Below are 13132 nucleotides of genomic sequence, written 5' to 3'. Positions count from 1 at the left end.
TAATGGCCAAATTCTTCATAACAAGCATAACAAATATTGCTAGTAGTTTGTCTCAGTGGCTAGCTAGCTAACGGTCCCGTTCCACCTAAAATGTTCAACAGACGGCAGAGGCTGCAGCATTTAAGGCGGAAAGGAAAAATAAAATTAAATTAAAGCTAATTCCAGCTCCCCTTCACAGAGGAATTAAGGAATAGACAATAATAATTAATTTCTGCACCATCTCCCCCTTTTCTGAAGACATACTATAAAGCCCTAAAGTTAACTAGTTAACCAGCAGCTAGGCTACTGAGCGCTCTGATGATGTATCAGGTGGTTGAAGGGTTGTTCCAATTCTTAGAGGGAGGATTTTACCCCTTCCCCTTGTAACTCTGTTCCAGAGGGAAGGGTTACACGCGATAAGAATGAGTAGGGATAAGTGGTAAAGCCAAGGAATAAAATGGGATTGGGCCTAAATATACACCAGTGAAGCACAGTTTGTTAGACAAGTTTTCACAAAAAAAAAAAATATGTCGATGGGTAGCACAATTTGACAGAACACGTGTTTTTTGACACTCCATTAGAGATTCTCTCCTAATGCTCAATACTGTTGCTCAAATATTTTCTTGTTTTTCTAACTTTTTAGAAAAGTACAAATTAGAGAGATTTTACGTAAAAAAAACGTCATGAATCATTTTTAAACATGCTTATTCATTAAGCAACGTTAAGTTGTGAAGTTAAATTTGCTGTCTGTATAAAACGCATAAACAGCTTTGTGTCTGAAACGTAAGCAGTGCTTCTCAGACTGGGGTCTGAGGCCTGTCGTGTCTGAAGGGAGGTTTATTAATCATCCGTTTGTTTTATATATTAATATTTTTTATATTTTGATTTGGATTCTGAGACAGCTACACTCCCCGGTATTCATCAAATCATGAAGACTGTTTTTCTTGTGTTTTGTACACAGAATAGTGTAGATTTGTACACTACTAAACACTCCCACCTGGTGGTGTTTTACTGCTCCTGCGTGAGATCCGGTCAAAGAATTTCTAGAGAGGAGAATACTCACTTCTTGTGTCTTCGGGTTTGTCTGGCCACCAGAGGGCGCCCCAAATAAGTTTAAAATAAATGGATTCATAGAGAGCAATTGAGCAAAATCATGGTTGATACATTTTAACGATATTCATATAGCTTTATTTTTAAATTTTCTAAACACATAACACAGTCAATCCGTATAAAAGACATATTTTGTAACTCCAGTTATAAACTCTGCTGTGCTGTGGCTGTAACTCCAGCATCAGCACATCACTCAGTCAGCTCACAGGAGCAGTAATGCTAGCGTCTTTGCTGTCAAAAACTCGTTTTCTGTAGAAAAATAAAAATATACAGGTACGATTTCTTTACATTTTTAGCGAAATTATTTATTTTAGTTTCTAAAATTAAATCAATATCTCGGACAAGAAATAGACACTATTTTAATTTAGAGTTTTTAGCTGTTCAGCTCTATTCACGCCTATTCATACAGGTCTCGCTCGCGGGCTCCCTCTAGCGTTTATATATTTATGGTCATATTCTGACAAAGGGGAGAGGGGAAGTGGGTAGGTTCTGTATAAACCGACTTTAATACGGATTACTTTAACGAGCAGTAAATAAATAATGTATCAGGTTTTATTTACGTCTGATTTGGGGTTTTCGCTTCATAAATAAACCTAAAAATCCTAAAAACGCTGTATTTAATTCACAAATAGGTTACAATCAAGACGCTAGTGACGTTTGCTTTTCCCATGATGCATTGCAGGACAATATTTGACTGTTTTTAAGTGTTTTGTGTTAAATACGAACCTAAATCCGAATTTAGAGTTTTGTGTACGAAGTGTATGTAACTTATTTGTGTTGAGAATTGCGTTAATCTAAGAGTCTTTGGGTCACTAAATCGTCTGCCGTCGTAGTGATGGTAATGCTCCCCGCTAAAACCCTCTCCTCGCCGGTCTGCTCTTCAGCTTTGCGCAGTGGCAGTATCGTAGCCTATGAGGTTTATCCGAGGCGCGATTATTGCTAGTTGAAAACTTTACCCAATACCCCGCCGTGACGACTTGAAATACAGTCGGCACTGGCAATTTTTGACGGTCTCTAAGGAGACTGATTATACTGGTTAATAATAGAATTTGATACAGTAGTAATTCTGTAGTTTCATTATTTTGTTTTAGGTATAAAATAGGAATAGAAGTATAGGTTCTGGAATGTAAGATTTTTTTTATACAATTATTAATTACAGTAAGTTATTAATGTAATAATTAATATGCCGCGTCAGCCTTGTAGTTACGTACTAAAGCAGTTTAATTTCCGCTCCCCCGCTTCTGAGTGAGTTGGTGTCGCCCAGTTCAGACCATTTAGCGGGTTTAAATATTATTTACCTCTACACTAAACACGTCCCGCTGACGAGCCTCTCACACCCAACTGAAGACCTGCTGCTCTGAGTGATGGTTTTAATACGTTTATTACAGGCTTTGTAATAAATTCTGTATCAAACATCATTTACTTAAGGTTATGTCGAGCTATGGCAAACTGTTTATCATTCAACCAATACAGCAGCAATCCTGACCCTATTTTTACTAGTATAAATTCTATATGAAGATAAGGCAGTTTTTACTAGTAGAAACTCTAATGTCAGGGATCACTCGTTAAGTGTTTTACTAGGAATAATATCAGCTTTACAGAGAAGAGATCGATACACAAAAATCACTATAAGTTAATATATTAATTTGTGACCATTTTTATAAAAATACCCACTGTGTCTTCTTCTCTTTGTTTCGCAAAACTAAACCATTCCTAATTTTAATTCATCTGCGGCTCTTGAGTTCTGAACTAGGACCTGTACACGTCACTGCATCCGTACTAAATACCAGCGGGATCTGTTCCCAGATCAGCTCACCTCCTCTTCCCACAGCTGTACCGAAGCGAGCCCTGATATCTTATGCTGCCCTGAAGTCCTCCTCGAAAATTTCTACTCACAAGGTTGGAGGTCGTAATTACGACTTTACATGCGTTCGAGTGGTTTTTGGTCGGGTGGAAATGGACGCCATTTGGAAAATCCTTATGTTCATACTTTTGGTTTATTATCGTAAAAAACATCAACATTTATTAACAAATAAATGTAATTAATTTATTGACCTCATATTACTGACACGCCCCCAATTGGGAAACTCGAGGCTTATCTTCTTTCATAAATACTAGCCGAAACAAAACGACACGATTTGAATCAGTCTATATGTGGCTAATTTTCTGCTGAAACATTCACTCATTTTCTCAACAAAGAACAATTTGAAATGTTTCAAGCTTTTAAGACACATTTTAGATACATTTTAAAGCTTTTAAACTTCAGTTATACGCCTTTTAAACGTGCGCTGGCACTGACACCTAAAACTAACACCTAATTCTGTTTGCTGTTGAAAAATGTAAATACACAGGAAGATTTGTTTTTTCATTATTTTTAAACAGAAATACTTAATTCTACGTTGTAAATGAGTATTTGGCCGTACGTAGTTAGTTACTATTTTATTAGTTTTATTTTTTTAGATGTTTATCTCTATTTACCCCATTCATTTTGGACTCCCTTGCGTGCTCCCTCTAGCGGTGTGCGGTCACTTTCTGATGTAAACCGGGGAGTTTGTAGTAAGTGGGCGGGGCTCTCTGTAAAAAAGCATGTTTTTTTTTTTACCGTAAATACAACACTATGGAACTCAGTCTGCTTAGAGTAACGTTTCTAAACTATAATAACAAGAGAAACGCGTTTTTTGATGTATACTTTTCTAAGGTTACTTTCCTGCTCGTGTTAAAGGGGAGTTAAATTGCAGCCCGAGGCGGATACACGGTAACGGGGCTGGGCGGGCGGCGGGGTGTTTTTTAAGGAGGCTCGTGTATTCGGTGCAGTACGGTAAACGCTGTGGGTGACGCTGCACTGTGGCCGCGCTGTGTGTCCGCTGTAGTAAGTACTCTTGTGGAGATTCCAGAGCGCAGGGCGGAGTCAGCGTTTCGGTTTTAGGGCTGTTGAAGCGGTTTTCGGGTTAAAACCCGTCCCGGACTCTGCGTGTCAGCAGCGGGAGCGCGTGTGAGCGGAATGGCTACTAAACGTAGAGGCGAGCAGAGCGCGGAGGAGCGGGGCTGTAACTCCGTTAAACGGAAGCGAGCGGAGAGCGGCGCTGAGCGGGAGAGACACACGGCCGCGGTGATCCTGGCCCGCGGCGGCAGTAAAGGCATTCCCCTCAAGAACATCAAGATGCTGGCGGGGGTCCCGCTGATCGGCTGGGTGATCAGAGCCGCGCAGGACTCCGGAGTTTTCCACAGGTAAATGAATTCAGGAGGAGGAGGAGCAGGACTGTGCTGAACTGGAGCTCAGTGACTCCTGATCGACCTCTCTCTCTCTCTCTCTCTCTCTCTCTCTCTCTCTCTGTGTGTAGAATCGATTAAGCTAAAACTACACTAGAGATTCTGTAACTGCAGCTCTGTAACTGATCACAGGCCTCTGTAATGCAGTCTGCACTAGCAGATACACTAAAAAAACAATCCTGACCAACCTGGTCCTGTGTCCAGTAATAGCCTCAGTTAAGGTCAATGTTCATAATTTAATAATAAAGAAGAGACTGGGGTGAAAATGGTCTCCATGGGAGGATTTCAAGGCAAAAAACACAGCTGAACAAAAATACCATAAAAACCTGTATCACATTTACCAACAAACATTTACATTACATTACATTTGGCAAATGCTTTTGTCCAAAGCGACTTACAATAATGATGTAGTAATAGAGTAATAGAAGTTCAAGGTAAAAAAAAAAAACTTTTTAGACAGTGCCAAAAGCAGGCTAAAGGAAAATAGTGGGATAGAGGAGGAAATGAGGTTACAGGTGTTAAGAGAGTAAGTGCTCTTTGAAGAGCTCTGTCTTCAGGAGTGTTTTAAAGATAGCGAGAGATTCTCCTGATCTGGTAGTGGAAGGTAGTTTGTTCCACCATTGGGGAACTCTGTATGAGAACAGTCTGGATTGCTTTGTGTGAATGTTTGGCAAAGCTAAACGACGTTCACTGGAGGAGCGCAGCAGCCGGGAGAAAAAGAAAGAACATTAAGAAAATCAAGATTTTGGAGTGGCCAAATCAAGGATCTGATTGATAAGCATTGGCAGGCTGTTCATGCTAGAAAATCCTCCAATGTGGCTGAATTAAAACAATTCTGTAAAGAAGAACGGGGCCAAAATTCCTCAACTGAGATGTGAAAAACTCATTGCCAGTTATTGCAAATGCTTAAATGCGGTTGTTTTCAGGTTTATGGGGCAAACAATTTTTTACATAAAGCCAGGCTAGGTTGGGTAGATTTTTTTATATATATAAAAAATACCTCCCCACAGAACTGTATGAGCCATTTGCACCTAAACAAAAGGTGCTTCAGGTGTTGGTTCCTCAGTGCCCAGATAGTAATGTGCCTATTTAAAATTGAATAGCACAATGACCTGCTCTTTCAAGCTGAGGCACACATATTTTAAATACCAAACAAAGCTGGGCCTGGGGTTAGGTTTATTTTATGAAGTTTGCTTTAGCTTCACTCCCTACATCTCAAAGTAAAATATCTTATTTTTAACTTAACTATTTTCTGTGAAACTGTGTTACTTGTTACTTTGTTCTTATGTACCGTTCTCATGATCACAACTTATTTTTCTTGAAATCTCATCATAATTTCTGATTTGTTTGCTCTGATTTGTATTGATCCAGAAAATGAAATTAATTAATTGATGATCTTTCTAGACTTCCATAAATGCAGTTGACTAAGATTTGTGTACCATACTGTGGGTTTATACATATGGTGTTGTGAGTGCTGCAGCAACAATGTGTTGTTTTTCTCCCCTTTAGAGATACTTTTTTTTATGACAGATCCTGATTTGGTAATCCTATTTGGTAAAATGGACACCTGTTTTCCCTGGATGTTTTGTACAGTTTAGGTGATAAACGGTTAGTAATCTGGAAGCTCACTGAACATAAAATTATAGCAATGCAACTTTCACTGGAAGTTGAACGCACTAAAGAGCTGTACAGATATTTATTGAAGCATGGGATCACAATAGAGCAGACTGGGGGTGAACCTGTTAAACTAGAAGTGCTTGATTGACCCACGACTAGAGATGGTATTTTACAGTTATGAAACAATGAATGAAGTGTGTTTTGATAGAAGTCTCCTGTGTGCTGGTGGTGCGCTGATGTCTTCTGTGTGTTTCACAGTATTTGGGTGTCCACAGACCATGACGAGATTGAGAGGGTTGCAAAAAAGTGGGGAGCACAAGTGCACAGACGGAGTCCAGAAGTGTCCAAAGACACATCAACCTCCCTGGAAACCCTTCAGGAGTTCTCCAGACTTAACCCAGGTGAATATTGGATTAATTGATCCATTAATTACTTAATTATTTAATGTTGCTCTGTTTTGATCTCTAATAAAATAAGAAAAAGCTCAGAACATGACCATGGGTTTACTTGGCCAACTTGATTTCCAATACTCTGTATTTTTATTGTATTCGTAAATTCACTACCTCAGCTCACTGAGCAGGTTATATCTAGCTCTCTTCTCCTCATATGAATGAACATCTGTGTGTCACATGGTTAATCAGTTCTGAAGCTCATTTATGGATTTTTTTCCCATTTAGATGTGGATATAATCTGCAACATCCAGGCTACCTCTCCATGCCTTCACCCATGCCACCTGAAGCAGGCCGTGGAGATGATGACAGGGCAAGGATACGACTCTGTCTTCTCTGTTGTTCGCCGACATCACTTCCGTTGGCAAGAGGTGAAAAAAAGAGGTTTGTGGAAGATAAGCAGACAAGCATCTAAGTCAGGAATTCTCTATTTCACGCTCAGTTCTGGATATTTCACACTACGCTCAAAAGATTTCCCCTACATAGCACCCCTGATTCAGTTAATTCACTAATAAACAGATTCCTCATATGCTGGATCATGTATTCGGTCGAACACAAAAATCTGCAGTCCACAGAACTGTGAATGGGAGCCACTCTAAGTTTTCTCTCTAAGATTTTGAAGATGGCATATGGAGCTACACTAGTAATACACCTTTAATGTCTCCATTAAAGCACTCAGTAATGTTAAAGTCAGTAACTCAGCACATTAAAATATTTTACTCTAAAAACCATTTAAACCATCTTATGATAGAGTAAAAAAGGCAAACTACACACACTCAAATATTTTGCCCCTTCCCAAAAATACAGGAAACTACAGGCATTTAACAAAATTTAGCATGATTTGAATCAGAATGTTGTTGTGATTAACACAAAAAAAATGTAATTATAATTTTAACTGATTGACATTGTTGATATAAATATAATTTAATTTAGCCAATCTAACACTAATTCTTTTATTTGCATTTAAATACCCATTATTAAATGAAGCGTAGACTTCTGTAGAATTCTGTTGCTTTTAATCTAAGATAACACCACTAAAGCAGATATATTTTCTGCAGTTGGAATAGAAAAAAAGCTCACATGAAATAGAAATTGTTCTGATTTTTTTATGGTCACATTTGTTCACGTTTAATCCGCATTTATTGTGGATTTAAGTTCCAGTATATACCAACATATACTTTTACTTTATCATATATAAATACATATAAATGACTATTTTATCGACTGAAACAGGAACAGAATATGACGTTAGTGTAGGCTGACCTTGTTGGTAGATAACAATGTCTGGTTGTTTGTCACGCATTCTGACATTAAGAACCATTTACCATTAAGCTAAATTTATTTTAGCCCAACTAAATTACAGTATCTCCTCTTTCCCTAGAAAACACCTTCACCAAACCTCTGAACCTGGACCCATCGAGGAGACCCCGACGCCAAGACTGGGATGGAGAGCTCTGTGAGAATGGATCCTTTTATTTCGCCACCAAAGAGCTTGTGGGCAATGGACTTTTGCAGGTATGCGATGGCTTTAATGTTTGAGCCACAAATGGTGAACTGTAGAACTTGTGGTGTTAAGAGATTTAATACTTTATAATTATGTCAAACATGTCAAAATAATAATCAAATGTGGGTGGGGATCAATGGTCTGAAACTAACATAAAACATCTAAAGAAATTATTGCAGAAATTGAAACTATTAGTGGTTGTGTGTTTTGTGTGAAGAAAAAGAAAATGAAAAGTGACTGAAAAGTAAATGTCATGTTTTTGGCTGTTTATTAATTCCTGAAACACCTTATGAGAACAGAGGACCAATGTTGTTCTTTTTTTTTATTTTATTTTAAGGGAGGAAGAATGGCTTACTTTGAGATGCTGCCTGAGTACAGCGTTGATATTGATGTTGACATAGACTGGCCTGTAGCGGAACAAAGAGTTCTGAGGTAAACCATCTTTACACCTCCTCAACTACCTCCTTGCAGCATTCACACAGTGTGTTGAGTAATTAATCACAACCAGACTAAGATAAGCAACCATTTAAAGCCATATTCATATAATTTACCTGAAAATTTGGTTTAGAAATACATGAACAGTAAACTCCATATACAATAGATATGCACAGTTCAACAACAACATTAGGAATATCTTCTTTTATACCTTTCTATACCCATTATCCATGTTTCAGCTTCACTGAGCATATAGGACATTTTGTAGTTCTATAATTGTCCTTCTTTCACCTTGTTCTGCTGGAGTTTTTAAACATTGTGCCACTCTATTAGACACTCATACATAACTGTACCACCATGTAGATGTAAATTCTCATATTTTTTTCATCGGTGCCCACAGGACGCTGCCCACTGGTAGATTATTCTCAGTCCAGCAGTGAGACTGAGGGGTTTAAAAACTCCAGCAGCACTGCTGTGTCTGATCCAATTGTTCCAGCACAAAACACCCTAACACACCACCAGCATGCCAGTGGTACTGCAGTGCTGAGAATAAATTACCCACCACCCAAATAATACCTGCTCTGTGGGGTCCTGATAATTAAAAAAACTGGGCGAAAGGAAGGTAATAAACTATGCAGAAAAACAGAAGGAGCCTGAATTATAGCACTACAAAATGTTCTCATTGAAGCTAAAATGGATGATTGGTATTGAAGCGAAGACATAATGAGGAGAATAACAGTCTTCATATATGAAATTATAGCTATATACAAATTATATGCAAATCAAAACTTACTCAATCATGTAACATCTAATTTGCTGTATTAATATCAGTGACAGCACTACCTCTAAACTAAAAAAAAAAAACTTTAAAAATGATCTATCAATATGTCTGTTTTAGGAATGTTTCATTAGCACTGTGTTACCCACTCAGATGACTGTGATCAGCTCCAGCCTGTCTGTGCCTTGACTGACAGATGGAAATACACAAATTCTTATCATCTTGTTCTTTAGCTTTGTGATATACTTAAACACAAAAACAGTCCTTGTGCGTCAAAGATAACGTTTTCTGAAGTTTCTTAGAAGGTGAAAATGGAGAATGGATGTTCAAGAACATTATGGTGTATCAACAGAAAACACCCTTCTTTTCACAAGTTGAGTGAAACTAACTAAACTAACTAAAAGACATTATAATTGCATTTGTAAAACTGTCAGTATTAAATGTTTTGTGAAGGCAGGTGCGATCTTTCTATTTGCCCACTACAATATATGACTGTATTCTTTGACTACTGGACTTCCCCCACCCTAAAGATAAACATGCTTGGGTGTGTTCACGTGTATTTATTCTTTCCCCAGGTTTGGTTACTTTGGCAAAGATCAGCCGGAGCTGGTGCGGCTGCTTCTGTGCAATGTGTCAGGCTGTCTCACTGATGGACAGCTCCATATGTCTGTGGGTGGACTGGAGATGGTGTCCATTCACAACAGGGATTTGGCTGGTATCCGCATGCTTAAAAATGAAGGCATGGAGGTACGTTACCTAAAGAAGTGACCAGTACTATATTTTGTAACAAAATGTATAATTGGTCAGATTTAATGAGATATAACGCCAATTCAAAGAGTTTTTTTTTCTAAAGCACCTGTGTGTTTTCTTTATGTGTCATAATATTGTGATTAAAGATGGACTGGTAAATATTTCTGGGGCAAAAAACGATAGTAGAATATCTTTCACTATGAATTAATCCACTGTGTTATATCAAGTTCAAAGTCAGGCAGTGCAGTGTTTAGCTGTAAGACATATTCATCAACAATAAAAGCAATAAGGGCTTAAATTAGATCACTCTGTGTTTAATACATCTATATAATATGAGTTTCACGTTTTGAACTGAATTTTTGTAATAAAGTAACTTTTTAATGATATTAAATCATTAAATCATTATGCACCTGCATAATATAAAATTAAACCAAATATAAAGAAAACAAAAGCTTGGGTATCACTTTAAATTGTGCCATCTGTTATCTAAATCATCTATGGAGAATCTCTCCTATTGGAAAAATATCTCATGTTTTCACAATATAGCTCAGCCCAACTCAGTATTGTTAAATTTATATAGCAGATATGTCATAAGTGTTTTCATTAAAGAATGGAAGCACATAGGGCTATCATAATAACGTGTAAAATTTAACGATAAAGCAAAAGCATGTCCATTTGACTGTGTATGTAATGGGTTAATCATTTAATGTAGCATTGCTAATTGAATATTTTCTAGAACTATTTCTGTACATACCGGTTATGTGCATTAGAACACATACTTTCAGTTCTTGTTTAGTGAAATCTTTGTCTTGTATGACACCAAGAATATCGAACAAGGCATCATGCATCTCTTTCATCTCAATCCTGTTTATATTCTTTTCTGTCTCCATTAGTTTTCTGAAGATCTCTTTGTACACATAAAAACATAATGACCATGACTACTTCCATGTCAAATTTAATAAGACAGCATAATGCCCTAAAAGACCTAAACAAAGTGAACAGCTGAGAAAGCACATTTCATAATTAACATAATTATAAACATGTGTGTTGTTTGAGCAGCAGGTCTCAAAACAACCCACAGACTCAACACAAATGTGTAACAGCAGAAAAGAGCATCTGTGACAGTTTGTTACTTTGTCTGCTAACAATGGTGGAGAAACAGGTCTTGTAGGCAGCATTTGTTTCAGTAAAGATTAAATCTGATGACATATGAGGAAGGTATGTGAAGTCACTTTGATGCTACTTTTGGTGTGATACTGAAATCAGCTTGCTTAGTGACTTTCAAAACCACAGTCTGATGAACGCTAATTTAAGAGAGGGGAAAAAATGTGTTCTACTATATATTCTTATCCCTCTTTAGGTGATCCTTATCTCCTCCAGTGACAACCCAATACCAGTGGCCTTGGCAGATAAATTGTCCCAGCAAACAAAATGTGAACTGAGACATTTTAAAGAGCAAAAGCAAGTGGAGGTGGAGAGACTGATAGTGGAGAAGAATCTGGGGTGGAAAGAGGTGGCTTATCTAGGTGAGTTAAAGTTAATTTGATTTATAAAGAAGGTATCTTTAACATATTCCAACAGCAGTCATTAAACACAAATCTGCTGTTTCTCTGCTGTTACCCGTCTCACCTCTCTGGACTCTCTCTGTCTCTGTAGGAAATGATGTGCCAGATGTGGACTGCTTGAACCTGGCCGGTATAAGTGCTGTGCCCATGGACTCCCCTATGGTGGTGCTAAATGCTGCTAATTACACATGCCAGTCACGGGCAGGCCACGGAGCGCTCCGGGAGTTCATTGAGCACATTTTGCAACTGAAAAAGAGTGCCCAGTGCCGGTCTGAAGTACAGTCACCAATGTGAAGCTTACATGGAACCAAAAGTTACAGAAGCGTTTTATTGCAATTATGCCAATTTTAACTTTGTTATAAACATTAATGAAAAGTGTATTAGGTACTAAAATTGACGGAATTAAGAAAGTAAGGTCACATAGGTTCTGAATAATCCTCTGTACATTGTTTAGAGATTCTGTTTTAGGTCTGATTATGATGATGATAATAATAATAATAAGTCATTAATGATTTTTTTTTAACGAAGTTTATGATTTTACACAAATGCTGACAGATCAATCCTACAAATTATTTTATTTCAGAGTTTTTGACTCTTTTACTTTTCACAAGTATCACAATCAGTCTTCTATATTAACACTAATGATTTAGGTCAAACAGCAGTTTTATGTTTATGATGTAGGCTACACTTTTTAGGTCAAAGAAGGACTCTTGACTGTTACTGTTCTGATCAGTGTTGAGTTGAAGATACTGAATCCTGAGTTCAGTGTTACATTGTTAATTTATTTTGAATATATGGACAAATCTACTATGCATTGTTATTTGTTACATGTAATTTTTTTTTGGACCGTGATTTCTGTTTTGTTGTTGCTTTGTTTAGAACTAATCATATTTGTATTCCTTTTATTTTCTTTTATTATATATGTTTTGTGAAATGAATCATGTGATCACGTTGAATGTGCATTAGGATCAATGGATGGAAGCAACACTCTCTCACACACCAAAAGTTCCAGATGTGGGTCAATATTTATATTAAACTGATCTTTATAAGAGTGATTGTATGTATTACTCTCAATGTCACGTTTCCTGTGTTTCAGTTTTCTGTTATTATTGGTTTCTGAACTGTGAAGAACTCATGCACACTCATTAAAACAGGCTCTGTACAGATGTAAAAATAAGCATATGTATATTTGTTTTAATCAATCGGCTCGAGTCTGTAAAACACTTCACCATAAACCGTTATCACTACCAGCATGCGCTGTAGGGGTGCAACTAATGATTATTCTGATAACTGATTAATTGATTATTAATTAGATAAAATGGAAAAAATGTGGCTTGTTTTGGAACTGCTAATCGAGCTGACGTATTTAAAGTAAGGCTATCAATGTTAAAGCATTAACACACATAATTCATTTGGATTTAGTAACGCTTTATTATTTTTTAACCTAGGTTAATTACGCCAACAAGTAGCACCCCAACTTCCGCTGGGATCCCATTTTAATTTCTCTATAAATTCTTCTCTTATGGAACTTGATTTGTTGTTTTAACATTTTTATGTGGACAATATACACAGCTTTATCTTTCTGTAAAGAAGAATGATTTCATTAGGTGAGGATGCCTCATTGAATGTATTTAAGAAATTTTATTTAATTATTTAAAATTTGGATGAGCTGTAA

General features: G+C 37.2%; 1 protein-coding gene and 1 non-coding gene across 2 annotated transcripts; both read left to right on the top strand.

Annotated features, from left to right (window-relative positions):
• The first annotated feature begins 1971 nt into the window (after positions 1 to 1971).
• Positions 1972 to 2112, top strand: LOC125799225 (U4 spliceosomal RNA). Its single transcript, XR_007438053.1, has one exon. It is a non-coding gene; the product is annotated as a U4 spliceosomal RNA (small nuclear RNA).
• Positions 2113 to 3726: 1614 nt separating this feature from the next.
• Positions 3727 to 12634, top strand: cmasa (cytidine monophosphate N-acetylneuraminic acid synthetase a). Its single transcript, XM_022671261.2, has 8 exons — positions 3727 to 4317; positions 6235 to 6377; positions 6654 to 6809; positions 7807 to 7940; positions 8267 to 8361; positions 9718 to 9889; positions 11253 to 11418; positions 11549 to 12634. Exons 1-8 carry the CDS (start codon positions 4091 to 4093, stop codon positions 11749 to 11751), a joined length of 1296 nt encoding a protein of 431 aa, XP_022526982.2. The 5' UTR covers positions 3727 to 4090; the 3' UTR covers positions 11752 to 12634.
• Positions 12635 to 13132: the final 498 nt, after the last annotated feature.

Source organism: Astyanax mexicanus, chromosome 2, assembly GCF_023375975.1.
Source record: "Astyanax mexicanus isolate ESR-SI-001 chromosome 2, AstMex3_surface, whole genome shotgun sequence".
Lineage (NCBI taxonomy): Eukaryota > Metazoa > Chordata > Actinopteri > Characiformes > Acestrorhamphidae > Astyanax > Astyanax mexicanus.
Note: the sequence above shows the minus strand (reverse complement) of the source record. Positions and strands in the feature narration are given on the sequence as shown.